This window comes from Protopterus annectens, chromosome 14.part0, assembly GCF_019279795.1.
Source record: "Protopterus annectens isolate FY-2018-M chromosome 14.part0, PAN1.0, whole genome shotgun sequence".
NCBI lineage: Eukaryota > Metazoa > Chordata > Ceratodontiformes > Protopteridae > Protopterus > Protopterus annectens.
Window position 1 is genome coordinate 436,355,943 of NC_056748.1, and position 23,878 is coordinate 436,379,820.

Below are 23,878 nucleotides of genomic sequence, written 5' to 3' on the forward strand. Positions count from 1 at the left end.
CCTACATTGGCTATCCATAAGAATTCCACAAGAAATAATACTGCTAGGTGATGTGAATGTCAGTTGGCTGGATATAAACTCTAACTCTCCTACATCTAGTGTGAACTTATTTGGTTTTGCACAGCTAATTAATAGCTCCGTACATTATACCAAGGCTACAAATTCACTGCTAGACTGGATTCTTGTATCAGGCCCTAGCAAATGCATCACCTCTGGTACAATGTCTGAATGTCTCAGTGATCATCTCCCAATCTATATAACCAGACATCTCACACATCCACTTAAACAGCACGTTTATAAAACAACATGCAACCTTTCCAAGTTTAACCCAGAAATGTACATTACTACCCTGTCATCCATTAACTGGAACTTCCTACAAATCCTCCCCTTACATGTTGTTGTAAATTAATTCAGTACAACTTTCCTGAGTATCCTTGTACTTTGTAGAAGGAAGATACTAAAAACAAATAATGCAATTTGGCTGTCTAAGATGAGTAGAATGCTAACGCAGGATAGAGAAAAACATGGAAAGAATGGCAAAAATATAAAACACCACAAAATCATGAAAACTTGCTTCACAAGCATAGAAACCTGCAAATTAATGAAAAAATAGACTATAATAACTTTCAGAAAATGGTTAACACAATCCCAAGAAAATTCTTGATGGCCATTAAACAAATCTTGCATCCCAGCCATAAATTCAACCCTAAACCCTCTCCTATTTACTCATCACTTGAAACTGCAATACAGTTCAACTCTTATTTCATAGATAATATAGCATCGCTAACCAAGGATTCCTCAACATCTAATCCTGTCACTTTCGTGTTTATGACACGAAAAAAGAGTCTTTGTGGGTTCTGTTCAAGCAGCTTTATTTTATACAAATACATCCCTATAATGGCTTACTGACTCTAACTTAAGTAACTTATATACAAAATTAACAACTGTGATCATGCTTACTCACTCTCTGGCTGCTCCTTCAAAATGACGCTAGGTATTGCACGTGTCTGGGATTTATATGTGCACGTACAGCCTTGCATGCTTCTTCAAGATATAGCACACACTTTACACTATGATCTACAATCCTAACCCTGTCCAGCAGCCATCTATCACCAGATCCACTTTCACCTTTAAACCTGTGCCCACATCCTATATAAAGCTACTCTTAAACAAACTCAAGCTATACTCTACTTCAGCGGATGACCTTCCAAGCAAGTACCTTTAAATCACAGCCGATAGCATTATCTACTCTGTCTCAATCCTTATAAATAGGTCAGTGCAGGAATTCTACGTTCCCTGTCTGTGGAAAAAGTCACACATTATCCCTCTGCATAAAGGAAATTCAACAGACATCACTAATTTTAGACCTATAGCAATCTTATCCCCTTCTCCAAAATATTTGAAAAATGTATTCAAAAACAATCTGTAAACTATCTCCTGCAGAAAGAACTCCTATCCATAATACAACATTGCTTCCGTCCTTCCCATATTACTAATACTGCACTTCTAACCTATATAGACACTGTCAATAAAGCTAGAGATAACAACAAACTAGTCTCCTTCTTATTTCTAGACTTATCTAAAGCCTTAGACACAGTTTGTTACAGCAAACTTCTACTTCAAATGTCCACATTAGGTCTCTGTCAGTTCACCCTTCTATGGTTCAAAGGTTACCTAGCCAATAGGTATCAATCAGTAAAATGGCAGGCCACCCTCTCTCCATGCTTCCCATTTACCACTGTTGTACCACAAGGCTCTGTCCTTGGTCCTCTCCTCTTTAACATTCTCACCAACATCCTCCACACATTCACAGAACAGGCCTCCCTAATACAGTACTCAGATGACTTCACACTCATTTGCACATCTGACAATATGGCACACCTCCAAAAAATTACTCAGAAAGCTTTAACAGTGACTGAAACATGGTTTTGTAACTCTCAACTCGTGTTTAACCCTAAAAAATTAAACAAACTACTACTTTTTCCCAAAGTCCCTCTCCCGTGAAAATAACAAAATTTAAAGTCCACTCACTTGATAATATAACCATTGAAGTCACTTCTCATAGCAAATAATTAGGGATGATAGTGGATGATAATCTTTAATTTGACCTGCATATACAAAATTTCATGAGGAAATTTCATTAAAAACTATCAATGCTTTATAGAGCCCATCATTACTAACTGTCAAGCATCACAGAATCAAAATTTGAACAATGCTATGGCAAAGTTGCTAAATTTGCAGCAAATACCCCTTTCAGAACCCACCACTGTATAACACTAAAAAGCTTAAATTGGTTAGAACTACCCCATCAACTAAGATAATACACAGCTTCTTACCACCTGTAAAATTATCCAGAATACATCTACTTATTCAACACTAAGTAACATTCTAAACAACTATGTTCCCAGTCAGTCATTATGATCCAGTGACCAAAAATTCCTGTCTGTCCGCAAACCTATCAAATCTGCTGGACATTGTCTGTACTCGTACCATGTTGTGAAGGCCTGGAACCTCCCATCAGGTCAATATCCTGCCTCCCATCCTCCATAACCATTCTGAAAAACAAACTTCCTAGGCAAAAGCTGTCTGTGTTCTTGCTCAACGCCAAAGTAAACTATATCTGTAAATGTGAACCAATACCTATTCACACCTTACATCTCCTTACTCTCCCTTCTTCACTCACTTCCTTACTTCTATCAATTTCTCTCCCCTAGCTTTCTCTCTAAATATAGCATAAGCTTATTTTTTCTCTCACTTCATATTGCAATTCCTGTTTGTATTATACTAACTTACCTTTAATTTCTTTATAAACCGGCTAAAATTTCTGTAACTATTAAATCATTATCATATAATCTATATCTATTCTTAATCAAAGTTTTCATATTATGTCTCATTTGGTATAATAATTTAAACTGTAATTGTTTTGTAGTATTTTAAAGACTGTAACATTTGTTGTTCTTAAAATGTTTTGTAATACTTTGGAGCTTTTCTCACCGGGCCTTCGCTGAAAATGAGCTCCTACCCAGTCGGACTTTCATGGTAGTCAAATGTCAATAAACAGAAAAATAATAAATAATCAGGTTACACAAGAAGCCAGGCACAGCATTAAATGCAGTTATGATGCTGCAGAAACCTCACCCAAAACAGCTACTACAGGCTGTGTAGACTGCAGGTATGCATGGTTATGCAGCCAGCCTATTCCTGAGGACTTGAAAACAAAAATAGTGGATTCCCCTTTAGACAAGGATCTTTTGTTTGGCCCTCAAGCCGCCAAATTTTTCAAAACTCTTCAAGAGCAGGGTAAAACTGTTAAGGAATGCAGGCAGCTTCTGTTAATCTCTGTTCCTGGGTAGCAAAAGAATTATCCAACTAAACCTACCTCTTTTGTCAAAAGATACCATAGGCCTAAACAGAAACATAGGAAGGCTCCCAGAAAGAGAGTCCCAGAAAATAGACACAGGGATACCTCATTTGGGAGGCCTCCCTTTGGGGAAAAATTTCTGTGAAGGTCTTCAACCTCTCTTTTCCCTCGCTTCCAGCCACACCCTACCCTCTTAAAAAGACTGACCCAATCTCTCCCCACCTGGAAGAACACCACCACATACAAATGGGTACTGTCATAGAAAATAGTTATGCCATATCTTGGATGCAGATTCCACTTCAAAATGGCTTATCCCCCACCTCCATACAGTCACATGCATCTGCTCCTACACATTTTACAGGAATTACTGTCAAAAGGCACAAAGAGCCAGTGCCAGAAAAATTTGTGGGAAAGGGTTTTTACTCCAGACCTTTTCTCGTGTCAAGGAAAGAGGGGCAGTGGAGACCCATACGTGACCTCTCCCTACTAAAATGCTCTCCCTGCATACACTTCTTGCTTTCATTCTGCCCCAGGCTTTTCTAGTATCCCTAGATCTAAATGATGCTTATCTCCATGTACCAATTTGGACCCCTTGCAGGAGATTCCTCAAGTTTTTTAGTGGGTCATCTCACAATCAGTTTGCTGCTTTGACTTTTGGGTTTTCCACAACCCAAGAGTTTTCACAAAGTGTCTGGCACCAGTGATCATTAACTGCCGACAGTCTGTTAATCCAAGCTACTTCACTTAAAATTCTCCCTTCAGCACTTCCAGTTCACCCTTCTCCTTCTATCTCAGTAGGGGTTCACCATCAATTACAAAAAATAAAAATCCTCCCTGTAGCCATCTCAGGACCTAGTTTTTCTGGTCTACAAGCTGGACACAAAAAGAAAACAGCCCTGCCTTCTTCAGTAGAAGGTGCAAAGCCTTACAAACTGCTTCCACAACCTTGCCTCCCTCTGTCAGTGCTCAGCCAAGAAATCCTGAGGGCTCTGGGATTCATGGCAGCTGCTGTTCCAGTGCTTCCCCTAGCCAGATTGTGTATGATGAAAATCCATTGGTACCTGAAATTACCCTGTCTCAGACAAGAACTCTTATGTTGGACAGAACAGGTGAATCTCAACCTAGGGTCTCAACTTTGTGCTAGAGAGGTTTACTTAACCTTCTTTTGAACGCCAACACCAGGAAACCTCAAATTCTGTACATGGAAAACTATCCTTCTTCTGGCCCTCACTTCAGCTATGAGAGGATCATAATTTCAGGCCCTCATGACCATTCCCCCCTTTCTTATGTTTTCACAAAGACAGGGTGACCCTCATGACTAATCATTCATTTATGCCTAAGGTAGTAAATGAGTTGTCTCTCAATCAGACCATAAACCTACTTACCTTCTTTCCCAAACCCACAGAATCAGGGGGAAGGATACTATACTCTCTGGACATTCAAAGGCAGCTAAGATTATATTGGAACAAAACAAAATCCATTTGAAAGTCTGATCAACTGTTTGCTTTTTTCTTTGACTCTAAAACTGGGCCAACTGGTGTCCAAGCAAACCATTGTAAGCTGGATTTCTAAGGCCATCTCATTTTATTACTCTGTACATGGCAAGTCCACACCCTCATACACTTAAGCTCATTCTGCCAAACAGTTGCAGCCTCTGGAGCTTTCTACAAAGGAGTGGATGCCAAGTCTATTCTGGAGGTTGCCACCTGGTCATCTGTTCAGTCTTTCACTAAACACTACAAGATAGATGCATTTTCAAGGTGTAGAACTGCTTTCACTAGGTTATTCTTAGCTGGCATTTTTGGACAATTCTACTTTTAACCAGCCTCCTTTAGCTTCCCTTTAGCTCTGGGACTCACCCGTATGTTAGGAATACTGCTCTACTGCTTTCATTCAAGACGTAGTACACTTGTGTAAGTACTTACCATAACAGTAGAAGTCCTACTAGTTGCTGTTGCAGTATTCCCTCCCATCTGCCATCCTCTATTTGCTTTTATCACCTCCTTTCTCTATCTTTCTCCGTCAGTTCTTATCTCTTGGGAAACATGCTATAACCAAAGGGTCTTTCTTACCACTTCATGTTATACCCCATCTAGATGACCAATCTTATGTCTCAGGAGTCGGCAGTCCACTGACTGGGAGATAGTCTGAGGAATTATGCTCATACATCCACCTGTGTAGTTCTACACTTGCTTCAGTTGTATAGCTTTACACTTGTGAGCTGAGGTTACATGTCAGAAGTATGATCCTGTGAAAGTAAAGCTTTGGTACCCTGGCCAGACAACAGTGGTGATAACCCATGTGTTAGGAATATTGCAACAGTGATCGGTAGTACATCTACTGTTACGGCAAGTTGTTTCACAGCTGTACTTTACGTAGAAAGTCAAAATGTCTTTAAACTGTCTCAGGCATTGATATCATTGATCCCACAGATATCCTGTTTCCACTTACTACCTCCCTTAGATATATATGGAACAGTTTAATCAGTCTTTATTATATAACACATGTGAAGAAATATGCATCAGTGTAACATTTCCTATAGAGTATCTAATTTACTTTCTCCAGATGCTAGATGATCTATTGCCCTTAATGTACTTATTCCTAGGCTTGAATGGATAACCATTTGAAATGTCACCACCAGCTACAACGAGTCCCAAAACATGGAAACTGAATGGCTGGCTGAAAGAACGGACTTACGTGATTGATGATATAGATATAGATATATATATATATATATATATATATATATATATATATATATATATATATCAAGTACAAGATGCCATTTCTTGGAATATTTCCTTTTCTCCAGGGTATGGTGATCTCATCTACAAGATGAATAGCACCAGGGACCCTAGATCCAAGAATTTATACTTAGCTTGTCATATAAATAGAACATGCTGGTAAGACAGATATGTGTCTCAAAGGATCCCACTCTATGGAATAGGCTTCCCATCAGTGTGAAGCAGAGTAAATCCCTAACCTATTCAAACGTAATCATGACCATTGGATGGGAAATTGAAAATTCACCCACAGTGTGACCACCTATATCTTTGATAGACAGAGGCTGACAGTAAATATTCCCTAACATACCCCACCCACTAAACCTTTAGCAACCTCCTAACTATTATACCCCTCCAAATTGACCCCCATGTTGTGTAGAGACACATGTGGGTTGGATTGTGCGGCCAGGCTTATAAAGGCTCTGGTGGTCGTTAGTGCGGTATATACTTATGAACCCTTGTATATTATGTATGTATGTAATCAGTAGTCAACATCTTTAATTGTATTCTGTTTCTTATATTTCTGTAGCCAAAATATTTTATTCAATATTTATACATTTGCCACAAGTTCTATCTGTACTCTTTCTTAGTATAATGGTGGTTGTTCTTATTGCTGACTCTGCCTTCTTGCAGAAGGTTGTAGCTGAAAAGAGCAGGAGGACCAGTTCCATTTCCTGGATTAACTGATTTAATAAAAAAACACTAGCACTAGTGCCTTCTTATATAATATGCTGATATCAGTTAATCTTAATTAAAAGAAGAAGAAATAAACTTACATGTGTTTACCCTTAAAATAAGCCAACCTTTAATTATTCAAATGGTAGCAATTAGTTCTGAGCAGTTACCCTTCATAGGGAGGACACCACACAATTTCAAGCTGCATTAATTGCACAAACCGTTAAGCTAATAAATGAAACACTAGAGATGAGCATTGAAGTTGGATAACAAAATTCTTGTCATGAAATAAATAAGTTAAATAATTTTCTTTTAATATAAGTATGCAAAAAGAACAGCACGTGCACAAGGATTTTAAAATTAAAAAAAAAATAGAAAATGTTCAATAAACTCTGTGTAACATCTGAAATAGAAAATATCTGCTTCTGGGCAAAGGTATGTTATAGCCAGACTGTTTATGGCTATTGAGACTGTAATAGAACTTCGGGGTTCCTTACAGGCGGTATAACATGGCTTGAGATATCTCTCAAAGGGTGTCCTCCAGCAGATAAAGTAGTAGCTGTTGCAACTTTCCGAGTTAGAAGTCAGGATGTCTCTTTGTACAAGTCAAACAGGATTTCCTTTGGTTCAGTCTGAATGTTAGAAAATGCCTTTGAGTTTCCACAGTTATATGTCCAAGGGAAGAAGGGGGAGAATCAAGTAAGTGTGACATGGATGCTAGAGGGAGATGTGGAAGGTTTGTTAGACAGAAAGAAGTACTGCTGTCAAGTTTTATTTAACACCTAAAGGTTGGTTCTTCTATGAGAAATCAGCACTTGATTTCTCAGATCACAGAAGCTTGATTTCTAACAGTACAAAGTCTACCTGTTACATTAAGTTTAACAAAGCAGATCAAAACAAATCTTTTCTTGCTAGGGACAGGCCTTCCTGCATCTACCACATAGAAAGCAAGCCCTCACACACACAAATCCTGCAAAACTTGAACATACCAACTCCTTGGTTTCACAACTTTGAGGATGTCAGATACTTTATGAAACAACATATGGTGGTCTCAAACCACTTGTTTCATGCTAACATAAGTGAGCAAGTGATTTCCAAGCAGTTGTATAAGGTGCCAGAGCCATGGCCTCAAGCTTAATGCCAAAAAGTGTATAGTCATCCCCTTTGGCAAAAACAAAGTGCCCACAAATTACCACATAGGTGGCAATTCATTAAGTACAGAAGAAGGGACCTGGGGACCCAAGTTGATAGCAATCTCTCATTTGACAACCACGTGGCCAAACTGGTTAGAAAACATTTTATATAGCCCACCTAATCATGAAGGGATTCACATCTAGATCAGGGGAGGTCATCGTGCCTCTTTACTCATCCCTCATCAGGCCCATAATTGAGTACAAGGCCCCTTTTGGGATATACCTTACCAGACACCTGCAGCAACTGGAAAGACCCCAAATGTACCTCACCAAGAGGATCAAAGGGCACAAACAGATGCCATATGCTTCCCGGTTAAAGAAACTCCAGCTCTACCCAGTGGCATACCGCCTGCTCAGAGTCGATCTGTGCCTGACGTATAAAGCCATGTCCAACCCGGAATTAATGGGCATGCTGCACCTCAGAAAATCCAAATCCCATCGAGCTACGCACTCGAGAGACTTGAACCTCAGCACTGAAATAAATAGGACATGCTGGAGGGACAGATTCATAACCCAGAGGCTCCCTTCACTCCAGAATAAAATCCCAGTCCAGGTTAGGCAGAGTCCCTCATTGACTCTCTTCAAGAGGAATCTTGATGAGTGGATGGGAGATCGTAGGTTTACCCCGGGTATCACTTCTGTGTCACTGTTAGACAGAGGGCACAGTATACTAACCTCGAAAAAGGGTATAGCAAAATTAATGTAAAATGGGTGGCGAAAGCCAAACACACTCTGGCTAGGCTTATAAATGCCCTAGGGCAGATAGCCTAGTATGAACCTATGAACCTATAAGAAAATGTAGTTACCCTGCAAGTTTTCCATCTTAATGAATCATTGAATTTTAACAGCACTTTAAAAGGCACAGCACTGAAGCATTACAGTGTTTTATATTTTCTTTAATATTCATAACTTTTAGAAGATTATTATTTAATATTGAGCTTAATATTAATAGTAATATTAACCATGATATTATTAATATTGATTAATATTATATTGTTTAATATTAAACAAGTCCTATATGGACTAACTCAAAGCCCTGTCACTGTACTCTGTATCCTAGAGATTGCTAAGAAGACATCTGTGTCTGGCATACAAGAGTAATAAGAGATTTACTACACATCAGCAGTTCAAATGTTATCAGAAAAACTTGGTCTTGGGATCTAAACCTTTTTTGCAACATCAACAGAAGGGTTTGGAGGGACAGGTATATCTTGCAGAGGATACCACGGCTCTGGAACAGACTCACCATTCACATAAAACAAAGTTCATCCCTGTCCATGTTCAAGCGCAACTTGAATCTGTGGATGGAAAACAGAAAATATACCCCAGGACTGCCCCGTGCACTATTAATGGACAAAAGCATCTCTTGAATGCTTTATCCCATGCCAGGTCCAATCAAAATATTTATGCTACAAACACATTTATTCTCATTAGGTACGATATGTGATTATTGACCATGGGATGGGAAAGGTCACTCTCTTACCAAATGGAATAGGTTAATTCCAGCAAAAAAAAGGGAAAAAGGCTAAGCTTAAAATGGCTCACAAGGGCAGGTAGCCTAGTATGTATCTATGAACCTATCAATTTTCAAAGGTGCAGTGTTCCTATAGGTTTAATTGTTTTGGTCTTGTACACATGTATTATAAAGACTACACATAACTTAGTAGCTAGAATTTTTTTTTTACATTTATGTGATCTGCATAGGTTTTTAAGCTCATTGGTTCATATTTCTCTCACCAGTTTTTAAAAGTTACATTATTAAGAACAAAATGATTACTTAGTGCTGTTTACATACAATTTTATTTGAGTCTTGACTTATTTTCAATAAACTGCAGTCTGTGTGTGTATTTAATTATTTGTTTATGGTTTTCAAAGTTAAGGAAATTTCACATGTGTGATTTTAGCTACTGAACTACCTACAATGATGTTCAGGTCATGTGGTATACAGTACTTTCAGAGAATTTCATCAGAATGTAGACCTTATGGGGGCTAGATCCCACCTCTCTGTCTATTATTTATTAAGCCTCCTGACATGACAGTAACCATGATACAGGTTTGCAGGATGATGTATGCTTTACACATTCTGTCACTGTCCCTCCTGTACAGCTCCTTTCAGTGTGTACTTTTAACTCCCAGTGTGCATGGCTTGAACAAATATTCATATGTTTGGAACCATAAGTGTTACTAGAAAACTGTAAATAGTAAACTGTTTAGGATAGATTAACCTTTACATTAGTGACATTTATTCAGTTCAGTGCTTTAAAATGGATTTTATAAGCCAAAATAAAGGCAGTGAAAATTAATTTTGTAATGTTGTAGAAACAGCTTATGATATCTCAGTAGTCATTCAAACAAGACACATACTGCCAGCAAGATTTTCTTCATACAGCTGTGAGCTTTCATATGAGGCTATGCAGTTCTGTCTGTGTTACCTGAATGTTGAGATATTTAAAGAAATATGAAGATTATTACAGTACAATAAACAACATACAAATAATATTCACTATCTCTTTAGCTGCATTAGAGAGAGCGTTCAGAGAATTGCATAGGAATGTAGACCTTATCGGGGTTAGCTCACATCTCTTGTGTCTGTATATTATTTATTAAGCCTGCTAATGTGATCATAGCCAGGGTACAGTTTTACAACATGATGCAGGCTTTACACATTGTGTTTCTGTCCAGGTATGAAACTGTGTATGTCTCCCCTTCCACTCTACAGAGCTTCTCCGTAGTGATTTGTCAGGAAAGTAATATTGAACAGCATTGCTTGTTTCTGCATCAACCAAGAAAGTAAGAAGAGCAAGTCATTCAGAAGTGACAGTCAACACTATGCAGCCCAATGGTAGAACAATTCAGTATAGTAGGAAATGCCAGAGTGGAGCTGCAGTCCTCAGCTTACAACAGTTCTGTTAGAAACAGTATGAATAAAAACTTGACTGGGCTAGAAAGTTTAGTGCCAGGAGAGTCATGCTTCTGGGCCCACACAACAAACCTGAATGCAAGGTATGAACAGGTATGTAGGAGCAGAATATAGATATAAACTATACCATTCGCATCTAGGCTGCTTAATATGTAGAGGTTATGAATGGCTGCAGAAAAGGAGGTAGTTTGATAGAAGAACAAGAGTACAAGGGCCAACATGTACAAGGAATAAAACAAAGACAGCACTGTGAGAGGGAAAAGAACAACAAGCCGGCTGACTAGTGTAATGTACTGTCTACATGTCTGAATTTAGTTACTGTAACTTGATGTAAAAAGGTACTGATGGGCAGCCTCTTGGTATCGGCCTGAACTTGTGTACTAGGAAAATAAATAGTTAGCATATGCAGCAACCAAAGGTGCTGATAATTATTTTATGTAACTGCATTTTTTTCTTTTAAATGAAAACAGTGTGATTATTTTTTTTCTTCTTCTCTTTTATTTGTTAAAGGAGCTGCAAAAACAGTTAGAACATTTTTGGACACAGCTAGCAGGGATGAAGCAATCTACAATGACAACTATCGCAGTGTTGGACTGACTTATGGCACCCTGCCCCGAACAAAGAAAAACTCCGCTGCTGTAGGAGCAAGACCATCCACCAACAACTGTCCTCTGGATAGCCAAGCTGGCAGGCAGAATCATGTTTCAGTGACTAATACGTCTCGAGACCAAAGAGTGTCAGGGCTAGGCTGCCAAGCTGTATGCAGCAACAAACTGCACAAGAGGCCAGTACTGCAGCAAGTGAATAACCGGACATTTGACGTGGCCCACTTTATCAGCAATAAACCAGTGCAGAATGTAAGTTTCAGCAGTCCAAAAATTCCTGCTTGGAATTCTTGGAATCATACAACAATCTCAGATGGTCCATCTCCAAATCCCAAGGTCCATAGTCCAAAGCGAATGGATGTACCTCCAGATGTTGAATGGAATAAGTCAGTACCTGCAGCTTTATCTCATCCTTCTGCTTCCAACAGGCTTCCTTTGCATGTTGTTCCAAAAAATCTGTCAGATTTTGTTGCCTGTGGGCCGAACAGTACATTAAACACTGTAGTTAAGCTCACACCAGACACATCCGCTTCTTCAAAGACGCACAGTAAGACCAAGGTTTGCTCACTTTGTCAGAAGGTGAGCATAGACCCCAATGTTACATACTGTCGGAACTGCAGTTCTTATATGACACGCTTTAAGTCAAGGCAATAAATGTTATTGTAGTTTTTGTTTTGCTTTCCACTTGTGAAAACTGCCAAAAAACACGTACAAGTGAAGATGGAAATGCATTGACAGATTTTGTATTCCAGAAGTTGTAGCAGTTCAGGTGATTCATTCAGACTCTTTCTTCCCCTCACCTCCCAAAAAGTATACATACTTCTTGGAAAGTAATTCTTGAGCAATAATGTGACAAAAAAAATGTTGCCACGGACCTGTTTCAAGGAAACTAAGGAGTAGTGGTGAGGCATGAAGTGATCCTGCACAGAATCTCTTCCCCCTCCTCTCTCAGTATTGACTGGTACAACACAGCTGGGGTGATCGTAGCCTTTCCTTTGTAGCATTGTGTGTTACCCCATCGCTGTGAAGCATCTCAGGACACCTGTATGTGAGCAAATGCTGTAAGAAGTATGCCAGCTGCTGCTGCTGTTCCTGTTGCAAATTGAGAATCTGGAGATTGTTCTGTGTGTGTATGTGCAGTTTGCAGAAATCCTTCTTTAAGTATTAAGCTGTGTTTCAGAATGTTGGACTGTTTCTCTGAGCTCATGTAGTAAGTACTGCGCTGCAGTCATGCATAAAACTAACTCAGTATATTAACTGTAGGTCAGCTTTTCACAGAGTTGGGTTTACAAGAACTAATTCCAATACTTATTAATCTCTTTCCCACTTAGGTCACAGATTTTTTTTTAATGTTCATATTTTTTTTGTTTGTTTTCAATTGTGCTAAGAAAATGAAGATCAGTCTTGTACAATTCCCCCTAATTTATTTTGAAGGATGTTCTGTATGCTGCTAGCTATATGTCACATTGTATCCCTTAGTAGAAATGTTTAACTGTGTAGTAAGGTTACCAGCATGCAGCTAGGTCAGAACAGGAGTAATTGCTTATTGTGAAAGTTATATACATGTATAGCAATGCTCTTTCATTTGCAAAATGTCTATGTGGCTAGTAACAGTTTTAGGCAGTTGAAGTGGAAATGACCTGATTTTACCGGATTCCACATTTAGAGTGATACAGTGGGGTCTTGTGCCAAGAGAATGTCAGACTTTGATGTATTTCTGTTTCTGGTTTACACAGTACTGCACAATACTGTAGTTTTAATTATTAAGATAACACCCTGTAACTGTGCTACATTTTCATACCTGTGCAGCATCGCATTACATACAGTGATGAGCTGTGATACAGTTAACTATGACTTAAAATCTACAACTCTTGTTTTCCCTTCTATCTCACTCCTTGTTTCCTCCAATGTTACCTATTTCACATGTCATAACCTACCAATCTTCCCTTCCTTACTACCTGATGACTGATAATGGTAAACTCCCAAACCTGTCTAGGCTGTTGTAGATATTGTATGCTGTTATTGCAGTTAAACAAATGATGTAACACTTTTAAGTTCTGTGAAAGAAGTATTATTACTACTATCATATTTTATTTCTCATACCAGTGTACCTTGTTTATCTAATTGTATTTTAGCATGGAGCTTTTCTCCCCAGGACTCCTGTAAAAGGGCTATTCAGCCCAATCAGACAATCCCAGTAAATAACTATTAATGAATGAATGAATGCACCCAGGTAGGATTCTTAACACTATGTCTTTGTTGAAGGGCAACGTTTTTGCTGAGAACATTCTTTCAGTACCCTGCCCCATCTCTGAATGTCATATTTTATGTTGGCAAAGCATTTCTTGCCTCTTGACCCCCCCCCCCCACATTCAAATGGGCCAGCTCAGTATAGCTAAAGTTTTTTGTAATTAAAGACACATTACCAGTGGCAGTCACTTTGACAAAGAATATTTCAGAACTTCAAATATTTTCTATATCTGCCTTATTTGATGTTTCATACCAGTCCACATCTTTTTCCAGAGGTGGCCAAGAAGACAGTTTTGAACTTAGTCATTCGTCTGTGTATTGTGTCCCTGTATTCTAATTCCATTGAGCATTTCTTTTGCTTTATAGATGCCCACACATAGCTGAGATAGATTCATGGTTTTACAGTAAGCAATCAATAAAGTAGACCATTAAGAAAATAGCCACTGCATGTCCTCTTACTTCTTCCCTCTATCAATAAGGGTCAGTGTGTATAGCCCAAAAGGGAGCTTTCTGATCCACTTCCACTCATCACAATTTGTTTTAAGAAGGGAGAGGTAGTTTTTGACTTGGAGTAGGGACTTATTCCATAGGCAATGGATCCATTGGAAAAGTTATCTTTCCTGCCAATAGGTTCTATTTTATATTTAATTGTAAATTTAAGTCTTTGGAGTGGGTGTTGATGGTAGTCCCTTTTTTGAATATGCAGTAGGTCAATCAGGATGAGGTTCTTCATAGCCTTAAGGAAAATGCAGAGGTCTCCACACAGAAGTCTATAAGAAACAGAAAAGACTGAAAGTCACTAAAATGTTCTTTATTATGAATCATATTAGTTGTCTTAGTTAGGATTCTTAATAATAGCTGATACATGGTGATCAGCTGAGACCTCATTGTCTAAGAATGTGCGCAAGTCTTTGATGACAGTATCGACTTTTGGGGTGGGGTCATATCAGTGAAGCAAGTGCAGGGGGTGCTTTTGTTTTCGAATGAATGGTATACTTTTTTTTTTGCACTGAACATAAGACCATGGTGTTGACACCAGGAATTAGCATGTTTAAGACCTTGCAGGATATGAATATCTGTTGGAGAGCTTGACAGCACCAAGTTTGCAGTCATCAGCAAACTTTGTCAGTCACTGACTCATGACATTAGCCCAGATGTCAGAGAAGTATATGCCAAAGAAAAGAGCACCAAGCATTGAACCTTGTGGTGTGCTACTGCTGACAAGTCATTTAGGGTAAAACATGCCACCTACTTCAACTGCATGGGTTCTATCTGTGAATCGGTTGACAATCTGGTGAGTTATAGTGGTTAATATTTAATCGGGTATGTTTATTTATGAGACCACAGTGTGGGACACTGTTAAAGGCCTTTGCCAGCTCTGCATAGGTTGTCTGTATTGACAAATGATTGTCCAGTGCACTAGTTAATCTCTCAAACTTTACCAGATTCAGAAGATAGCATCTTCCCTAAATAAAGCCATTTTGTTTGGGATTAAGGACTGCAGGCTGCCTATGTCATTAATTATGAGTTTCCTTATAATACACTCCATTAAATGACAGATACTGTTGATAGGCTAATGGGTCTGTAGTTCCGAGTCAGTCCATCTTTGTGTATTGGTACTACAGTGGCCGTCTTCCTTGACTCAGGCACATAACTAGTAGAGATGCTTAGGACAGAAAGGTTTACAAGGTTTACAAGCTGGTGAGCGAGGTTGTGCTTAGTACTGACCATTGGACAACTTGGTATGTATTTGGCCCAATAGAGTTAATGTTTCTGGCTTTTAACAGAGTGTTTAGAACCATTTCCAAATTAATTTTGGTAGTGGAAGATAAGTGTGAGGTGGGGGAGAGTGGGATGAAGTTCATGAGTATATTAGCAATTCCTTTCAAGTCTGAAAAGGCGGTACCATAGATCAGCTCTGTGTAGTGTTTAGCATTATTTTGGAGATTCCTAGTTAATTGGAGGAAGTTGTGATATTCATTTCATATTTGGCTTTGCAGGATTTGATCTTATAATTGAGTTCTTTGTTTACCTTTTTGAGATAATCTTTAGAAAGAGGAGAATTGTGTTTTTTTTCTTTGAGCTAGTAGTTATTTTCTTTTGTTGTAAAGTTTTCCAAAAGTAGGGTTGCACTATAGGGCTTATCTTTTTAAATTTGCCATCATACTTGTGGTTGTGACAGATGCCTCAATGCAGGAGTTCATGTGGGAGTAAGTGTTGGTGGTATAAGTGGATACTTTAGCAATCAGGTCCCCTGGAAGGAAAAACATTTTTAAATTTCAGTTGACCATTTGATACTGCTATGAAATAAGCCTTAATGAAAAAAAAAAAGATACATGGTGCTCATATGAGAACTCATTGTGTAGGAATGTGCCTAAGTCTAGGATAACCATATCAGCTCTAAGGGGGTATCATCAATGTAGGAAGTGCAGGTAAGCTTTTGTTTTCTAATGAATAGTATATTGATTTTTTTTCACTGAGCATTACAACACGTCAGTTCAGGAAAGATGATTACCTTCTTGTATCATTTGCTAACTGAACGGAAAGGAGAAAGGTAAAAAATGCCAGTACAACTATGCTCTGTATTATTACAAGAAGCAGAGGAAAGCCCTCTGTCAGATCACAGAGAAGCAGAGTATTCTACTTGGACAGTATCAAAGTTGATGATTTTTGTCATAATGATAAAATTCCTCAGTGTTCACATAGTCAAGTTTCCATATCTTCACCAAGAACTGCAGCTTGGATATGACTTCATAAGGGTCACAGCTTTTGAGACTATGACTGTAAGCTAAGTGCTCAAGTGCTTCCATCCAGGAGACTTCTGTGCTGGGGATACTACCTTATCCTGCTGCCATGCTGTAAAATTAGCTACAGAAGTGGCGTGTTCAATACCAGTTGCAGCACACATATTTCTACCACAACCTCCCAGCTTTTTCTGCCTGGTCTTATCTCCGTCAGATCATACCTTTCTAAGTGTTGAGTGAATTTATTTTGTTTCCTTCATCAATGGGCAAAACAAAATACTTGCTTTTCAAAAGGGACTAGTCTAAGATAAGGAGTAGGGGTGACCTAAGGTGTAACATTAGCTGCTTGGGGAAATTCTGATTGTCAAGTAGTCCCATCTATCACTGAAGAGTGCAGGAATTATCTTGCCCTGAAGGCAAGGCTTCTTTTCACAAAGTCAGCATTTTGAGAATCACACACACAATTGTTTTTGTATATTATTTATGTTGTACAGTTGCATTGCTGTTTTTGCATCTCCCGGTTGACCAAGTGATTTAAAGTGTATGTACTGAGTTAATGAAAATCTGTTTCATCAGAACCCATTGTGATATATATATATATATATATATATATATATATATATATATATATATATATATATATATATATATATAGATATGTGTGTGTGTGTGTGTGTGTGTGTGTGTATATATATATATATATATATATATATATATATATATATATATATTCACTTTATAATCCTGAAATATCGAATTTCAGAATTTCAAGATCATAAAGCCAAAACCTGACAATCCCGAAACCCCAGAAGCGCAAATTTTAAAATCGCGAACACTACACTAACCATACACAACACACAACCCTCCCCCCCCACTTAAATATAATAACTCCATGGTCGCACTACACAGACAAACATACAAAAACACCACCATACAAGCTACATTCCCCTCGCACACACAGATCACAGTAACCAAACACACTGACAAACACTAAAGCCACTAACCAAAACCCTTAAACATAAATACTTAAAAGGACTTCTAGCTATACCCTTCACACAATGAAACACCAGAAGTGCTACTTACAAATCTCTGTACTTTGGGATTTTGAAAGTCGCGCTTCTGGGGTTTAGAACTTTTGAGCTTTCGGCTTTATAATCTCGGGATTTTGAAATTCGGTATTTCAGAATTTTGGGATTATAAAGTGTTTCTATATATAAATATATATATAGATATTTATACATGTATTATATATATGGATTCACTATGTAATTTTGAAATACTGAAATCCCGAATTTCAGTATTTCGAAATTACATAGCCGAACACACCAAACACCGAAACCCTACAACCGCAAAATTCAAAATCCCAACGGTACACTACAGATACAGCACACACAAACACAAACACACAATTCCCCCACAACTCAAATAGCAAGCCCCCCTGCACCCCCATGTGGGGGGCTGCGCCCCGCCACACACTCCCTACTTATATATACTAACTCCAAGAACGCACAATCAGACATACACAGGTAACTCACTCCTAAACATTGTACACACCGTCGCACACACACATTACAATCAAAACACACACTGACATACACTAAAGCCCCTAACCAATACACATACACATACATACATAACGAAACTCACATCTTACCGTTCACACACCACAACAACAGAAGCGCTAATTCAAAATCTCCGTACTTCGGGATTTTGAATTTCGTGCTTCTGGTTTACCCGTATGTCAAGACTTTACTATTATAATTTCAAAATACTGAAAGTCATGATTTCAGTATTTCAAAATTAAATAGGGAACTTATATATATATATATATATATATATATATATATATATATATATATATATATGTTTTTTTTTTTTTGCTGTAAAATGTGTCTTAACTTTTAAACTGTTGGTACCCCTATTATTTTGGTTATGTAGTTTAGTTTTCTGTGTATTGGACAGCTTCAGAAGTGACCTGTGATGAGGGGGGATTCAGAAAGCTGTGTGAAGTGGTACATCAAGCCTGAAAATAGGGACTTGCCTCCTAAAATAGGTACATCATGTGCAGGGATTAATTAGGCCTGAAAAACATTCCTCCAAAGTAGCGATAATTGAGTGGTCTTTGCAGTAAATATATGTGCATTTTTGAATGCAAAAAAGAGAATTCAAAATTGCAGAACAAAAACTGTGCTACTGTTCTGTAGAGCAATAGTTTTTAGATTTCAAGTAAGTAGTAGAATGCAGAAGTTCCATGTAGTGTTCATGTGTCATTTTTAGAGTCAGTTATTTAAATGCATTATTTAATGGGAATGTATTTAAAACATGTTACATACACTGAGATTGACATTAATTTGCATTGTAATTCCTATCCTCCGAGACCACAGCGGCAGTCATTTTGTAAACCATTCCACACTTTTCAATGTCATAAATGTCGATCAGATGAGTTTTCAATTAAATGAACCACCCTTTTTCTTTGTCAGTAAAGTGTACTGAAAATCAAATGAATATAACCTATAAAATATATATCTGTATTTATATATATATATATATATATATATATATATATATATATATATATATATATATATATATATATATATATATATATATATATATATATATATATATATCAATATGTTTATATATACATATATATATATATATATATATATATATATATATATATATCAATATGTTTATATATATATATATATATATATATATATATATATATATATATATATATGTATATATATGGATTCACTTTATAAGCTGAAACTTCTGAAATCTCGAATTGCAGAATTTCGAGCCTATAAAGTAGAAAATACAAATACCCGAAACTACACAATCACAAAGCCCTAAATCCCGAAACCGCGAAATTCAAACTCCCAACGCTTTCAAACACCATTACAACACACACACACACACAACTAAATAAACACACACATCTACCCTTATGATATACATGGGGGTCAAACCCCCCTGCACCCCCACACCCCCCTACTTAAATATTCTAACTCCAAGGTTGCACTACATACACACAGACACAAAACACCACCACACAAACTACATTCCTCTCGCACACACACATCACAGTAACAACACACACTAACACACACTACAGCCCCTACCCAACAACCTTAAACATAAACACTTACCTGAATCCACGAGCACAACGCAACACCAGAATTGCTAATTCAAAATCTCCCGCATTCGAGATTTTGTATTTCATGCTTCTGGGGTTGCGATCGTCTGATCCTTCCACTTTATGAACATGAGATACTGAATTTCAAGATTTCAGTATTTCGAGCTTATCCAGTCGAGTCTTTATCCCAATGCAGCTAAGCACTGCACAAGACTGAATGTAAACTTCTGACACTGCCAAGAACCTTAGGTAGGAAGCCCTCCCCTCATCACAGAACTTGCACTGTTTTCTCTCATACAGCCCTAATCAAATGAACTGAATCTTCTGTTTTCTACTCTAATTTCATCATGTGAAGATGAGTTGTTGCCTGGCAGGCATCTCCTCTTGAGACGCACTCCAAGTAGCCCGATAATACATATATGAAAGAGAAACAAAAATCTCACAAGAGTACATGTTGTGGTTGCTGGTCTCCTACCACAGCTAAGTGATGACATAAGCAGTACTAAGTTTTGACTTGTAAATCAAGCATAACAGGGCTATGTAGAAGATGATGATGACTACACTGTTCCAAAGGTAGCACTTTCATACGTATCAGGATGAATTCTGCTTCAACAGGAAACACCAATATTTCTTCAAGTGTACTCTAAAAGAAAGGCTTGCTTACATGATTCCCCACTTTTCCTATTGGTTTCTTCTAAAAAGAAGCTTCAGGACCTGTGTTGGCAATCTCTCACTAGACTTAGGCATTGATAGTATTGCACGTATTTCTTATGAATAATAAAAATGTCTTACATAGAGCAGTTTTAAAATGTATGTATGGCTGACCCCATGTGCAACAGAGCACTGTATATGGTTCTCCTCAGCTTGCACCCCAATATTCAATAACAGATGCATAGATGAAGTGTTTAATCTCCGTGAGTAAGAAAAGTGACACAGTATTGATGAAGTACATTTTTGCTGCTCATCTTGGATCTGTGTGGAGGAGAGAATTATGGGTTACAATGACAGGGTCTTTGGAAGCATAGTTATAGTTCTTGTTAATTACACATCCCTTCAATTAAATTACAAGACCCCTGTTTGATGGAGCTTTACTTTCCTATCCTCCACTGAATAGCATACTCAAGTTGGCAGCAACTGTTTTTATCCATCACTGCTGCAGGTAACAGTACGAACTCCAAAAGCAGGCCGCAGGTAACAGTATGAACTCCAAAAGCAGGCCGCAGGTAACAGTACGAACTCCAAAAGCAGTACAGACCTTACCTCTTCAAACAGAAACTGATGATTCTAGTAAGGTGCAGAAGTTGTTGTACTGGAGTCAACAAGCTGCAGTAATTATAAAAAGGAATGTGTAACTCTTACATATGCTGACCCAAGTCAGGGAGTCTTCAGCAACCTTCCTCACCAAATTTCTCCATTCACCTTCTTCTTGCCTTTTTTCACCCCAGCAGCTGGAAATCAAATCTACTAGAGTATATTTATAAAGGTTTTACTTAAAACTGTTTTGCAGAACTTTTCATTGTATTATATAAGCACATATTTTTGTGGCAGCTAAAGGGTACTTCATCTGTTATTCTGCCTGTTTGTTTACCCACTGCATAAGAAGCAAATCCTAGTAAGCAACAGCTTATCTTCCTTTGTACTCTCAGAAAGATTTCAATATGTCTTCTTCATTCTTGAACTCTGTAGCTGCTTTTAGACCCTGGAACTTTTTAGGGATGTGTTTACAATCATCTACCACAATTTCGTGGGGAAAAGCAAATATAAGGATTATCAGAAGCTCACATTTTGGAGTCACTCTTGAAGTAAGCAAAAATGCCTGGTCACATAATATGTGATGCTGTACTGTAACTCTATACAGAGGACTCTGTAGATGAAAATGGGGACACAAGGTCAACTGATCAGACATTTTAATGTAAAAAGGGACACAATTCTTCATCCCATATCTAGTGAATACATTTAATATGTCGTACTCTGTTGCTTGAAAACATCCTGTCCTAGCCAAAAATGTTTGTTTTGCCACCTTGCAATTGCCCTGTGATATAAATATCTCTATAACAGTATAGTCGCTTAACAACCCTACATTTAACCTGATCCATACCTCTCAACTGCCCAGACTTTTTTAGAATGCCCATATTTTCAGTTAGTTCCTCATAATATTTGTATAAGGATTGAAGTCACTAAATAATTGCATACCATTGAGTTCCAGACTTTGTAGCCTTTGGAAAATGCATGCTAACACAAGACCTGTTATTGTAGCAACTTTTTAAGTTTATAAAAGCAATATTTAAAATCTGTGCCAATTTTTGGAGCTTTGTCTTCTCGTTATTTTAGGCTTTGTCCAGATTTCTTGCACTAAGAGGTTGAGAAGTATGATGTGGTCTAATCCTTTCTTCATCAGTTATTTCTAGCCCAGTCTGATATTTCATTCTCTTCATCTTAGTAAGATATAAAACATGCATGGTTAAGCTACTGAAGAGAGTAATGACACTAAGAGTTTTTGGAACAAACTGTGTGCACATGACGTTTGGTTGTTAAGCACAGTGAAGTGCTAAAATTAAACTATATTTTAGACATTTAACTGTTTGGAATATTGCTGCTTTCTGCTGCCAGATGGCCAGTAGCCCTAGTCCTCTCCATTTGGTCTGGAAGTAGGCAGCTGTATTATACTGAGTCACATCTGTTTCTTTTTTTTCATTGTTTTTCTTTGTTTTTTCTTTTTAATAAATTTTGACATCCCCACCTTCACTGTTTATCATCAGACATTGTATTCTCAGCTGACCCTTTCTTACATTTTAGCAAACTCCTGTTATATCCTCTTGACAGATGGGCCTTTCTTTTCCAGGAAGCAACTGCATTTTGGGATTGTCTGCTAAAGCTGCTACCCTCATGAAGAATTGGACTTGGGAAGGAAGACTATTGTATATATCTGGGAAGGCAATTATTGTAGTGCTAGGAGTAGGGAACCCAAGTGGAGTGGTGCACATGATATCAGGTGTATGCTCCATACTGCCTTATGATTTGCAGGTAACCCACAGCTATGGGAAATGCTCTCCAATTTCTTCCAGGAGGTGTCATGACTGCAGGCAAAATCTCAGAGCCCTACCCTAAAAGAAGGAAAGCAAGTGATAGGCGATCCTTCTTTCTTCCTGCCTGGAGTCAATTGTACAATTATTAGTAATCTGCATATTTAAACTCCCTAAGCAGTTTGCAATGTTTGAACTCATTTTTAATAATTTAAGTACTTGAAGACTGAGCCAGTAGTCCTTTATCTTTTTAATTAAATGAACTGATCAGAAGTGTTTGTTTATAACTGTGATTTAAGCTAGATATCTATCAGCTATTTATCATGCATTTGTTAACACATTTTAAGAACATGACATTTAGTGGTGCAAACATATCAACAAATGAAATGTGCCCTTGGCTGACTTTTAAGTGTTGCTACTGTTTACATATGTCTTGATAGATTAACGTAATTAGTTACATTAAATATTTGTATTTTTTCAGTAGCGCCACTTAAAGAAAAACAGGGCTTCATTATGAATATCTTGTCTTCCAAACTCTAAATCTTCCTCATGACAGATACAATGCAAAATGGAGATATACCAACATCTATGAACACAGTTTAATGTAATGTTCAGCTGCTAACCACTGAGTAATGATTTTTTGACAGAAAAAGCTGAAGTTAAATCTCAGCTCATACTATATTTTTTGTCAAGAGTTGTCTGTTCAGTGAGGTTGTAATCAACGGCTGTTGTCAGAGGAGAATGAACTGAAATCAAAACAGGATGAAAATGTATTTCAGGGAAGGAAGAAAAACAAGCATTCATGTTGTCTCTGTCTCTGAGAAGGAATGAGAGAATAACAATGAAGAAGGCAAGTGGTAATATTGTCTTTTAATTCTCATTTGCTTTAATCGTCATGTCTCTTCCCACTTTTGGGCCATCGCTAGGGCATGTTCTGTTCATCATATGGTGGAGTTGTGACTCCCTGATCCTTTTACTGGCCAGCTACTACAGGATGCATTGTTCAAAGACACTGCAGTATTCACTGCACGTTTCTTTGCCTATTGATTTTGTTCACTGGTAAGCTTCTGTCCTGCCCCACTTTTTACTGGATGCTGAGGTTTTTGCTAAATGTAAAGTGTTACGTTCCCAGTGGAATACGTATGTGTACGCACACCAATACATGCAGTACAGTAGAAT

At 37.8% G+C, this 23,878-nt stretch overlaps 1 protein-coding gene across 1 annotated transcript in view; it reads left to right on the forward strand.

Annotated features, from left to right (window-relative positions):
- Positions 1-17,127, forward strand: part of USP54 (ubiquitin specific peptidase 54) — a 1,304,502-nt gene extending 1,287,375 nt beyond the window's left edge. The window contains exon 24 of the mRNA XM_044056203.1: positions 11,443-17,127. Within this exon, the coding sequence (XP_043912138.1) occupies positions 11,443-12,191 (749 nt within the window). The 3' untranslated portion in view covers positions 12,192-17,127. The remainder of the gene's footprint in view (positions 1-11,442) is intronic.
- Positions 17,128-23,878: the final 6,751 nt, after the last annotated feature.